The sequence below is a fragment of the Aplysia californica genome, unplaced genomic scaffold (assembly GCF_000002075.1).
Source record: "Aplysia californica isolate F4 #8 unplaced genomic scaffold, AplCal3.0 scaffold00027, whole genome shotgun sequence".
Taxonomy (NCBI): Eukaryota; Metazoa; Mollusca; class Gastropoda; order Aplysiida; family Aplysiidae; genus Aplysia; species Aplysia californica.
The window spans coordinates 630,987-632,501 of record NW_004797297.1 but is presented as its reverse complement, the minus strand read 5'-3'; the positions used below and the strand labels follow the sequence as shown (position 1 = coordinate 632,501).

Here is a 1,515-nt window from a genome sequence, read left to right as displayed (position 1 = left end):
ATAAATAAATTATATGATGTCCTCAAATAGCAAACGCTTATATTACAATGGCGAAAGTGATGATCGATAACTTAGTGAATTCAAATTAACCACCTGACTTGCTCCTTTATGAAATGCTCGTTTCTATTACTTCTGAGCTGACCAATTTAACCGACAGAAGTAAAGACGCTTGGCCTTTTAGAAAAATCTAATGGTGCCGTGTCAAATCGGAGAAATTAAAAAGAAATTCTGGTCAGAATGGTTTTCTCCGTAACGACGCAGCTTCTGCTACGTCAGATGTGAAGGAGAGGAAGGTCGTATTAAACCTAGTGCATACTGCCAATCGAATTCAGTCGAAATGAGTCGAAGCCATCCTGATTTCCATCCATGGGGAGGGAGGGGGGGTAAGGCTACTATTTTGACACAACTTGGTCAAATAACTCAAATCAAAACCGTGTTGTGTTTGGAGGAATTGATTCCATTGTGCCAAGATTGCAGCTTTAGCCCCTCCATGAAGGAAAATCGTGGCCGGCCCCTTCTTTATCAACTGACTCCAATGTATCAAATGGGCAATGTGCACTGCATATAAGCCCCTCGTTAACCCAGTGTTGGTCCAGTCCGATCACACAGGTGCAATCACGGGAGGAACAAATCAATACGCGTCTGTTGGGACTGACGACAATGCCACCGTCCTTGAACCCACACAATCAGTAACTGTTTATAAGTCTGGAGGGGAATATAAAAGTCTTGGTCTGACCGATGGGCGTTTGCTCGAACTGAAGAGCATGTGAGCTGGAGACGCCAGAGAGATGAGGGGAGAGAAAGAGAGACGACTGTAATTGTATTTAGGGTTATGCACCTTATCATGAGCAGCATCAGTCGCAGTAGCAGCATCAATATTAATATCCTTTTGTTGACGGAATTATCATCCTCACGATAACATTGATCACTGTCACCGTACAACAACATGTAAACACAATAACAATAAGAACAAAGACAAAGATATCGATACCAACAGTAACAACAAACAAAACCAAACAACTATGTATAGCAATATTAAGAAGGCCGATATCATCAACAACAATAGCAGCAGCAGCAGCAGCAGCAGCAGTAGCAACAACAACAACAACATTGGTATTATTGTCTCTTTATCACTACAATCAAAACAATCAACACCATCACCACTCGTGCTGTGCTTTTCAGGAGCTTCAAACCCGTCTGGATGAGATAGCCAACAGCCGGTCTGACCACAGCAAACAGCTGTGTGTGGAGCAGGAGCGAACGGCCAGACTTCGCACCGACAACATGAACAAGGCGGGCCAGATCGAGAAGCTGGAGAGAACCATCTCCCAGATGGAGGATAAGATCAGAAATCTGGAAATCCGAGGTGAGACTTGCTCCCCAATTCTGTACACTGTGTCAATGGGCGCGGTGGGTAAAACTTTTTTCAACCTTACAATATGTCGTTGTTTCTCTCTTTCTAGTTTCGTTTTCTCTCTCCTCTTCTTTCGTGACGTTGAAAGTGTTTTAACCCCC

General features: G+C 43.6%; 1 protein-coding gene across 1 annotated transcript in view; it reads left to right on the top strand.

Annotated features, from left to right (window-relative positions):
- Positions 1-1,515, top strand: part of LOC101862772 — a gene marked incomplete in the record, with an annotated part of 33,228 nt that overhangs the window by 10,241 nt on the left and 21,472 nt on the right. The window contains 1 exon segment of the mRNA XM_005091285.3: positions 1,183-1,366. Within this exon segment, the coding sequence (XP_005091342.2) occupies positions 1,183-1,366 (184 nt within the window).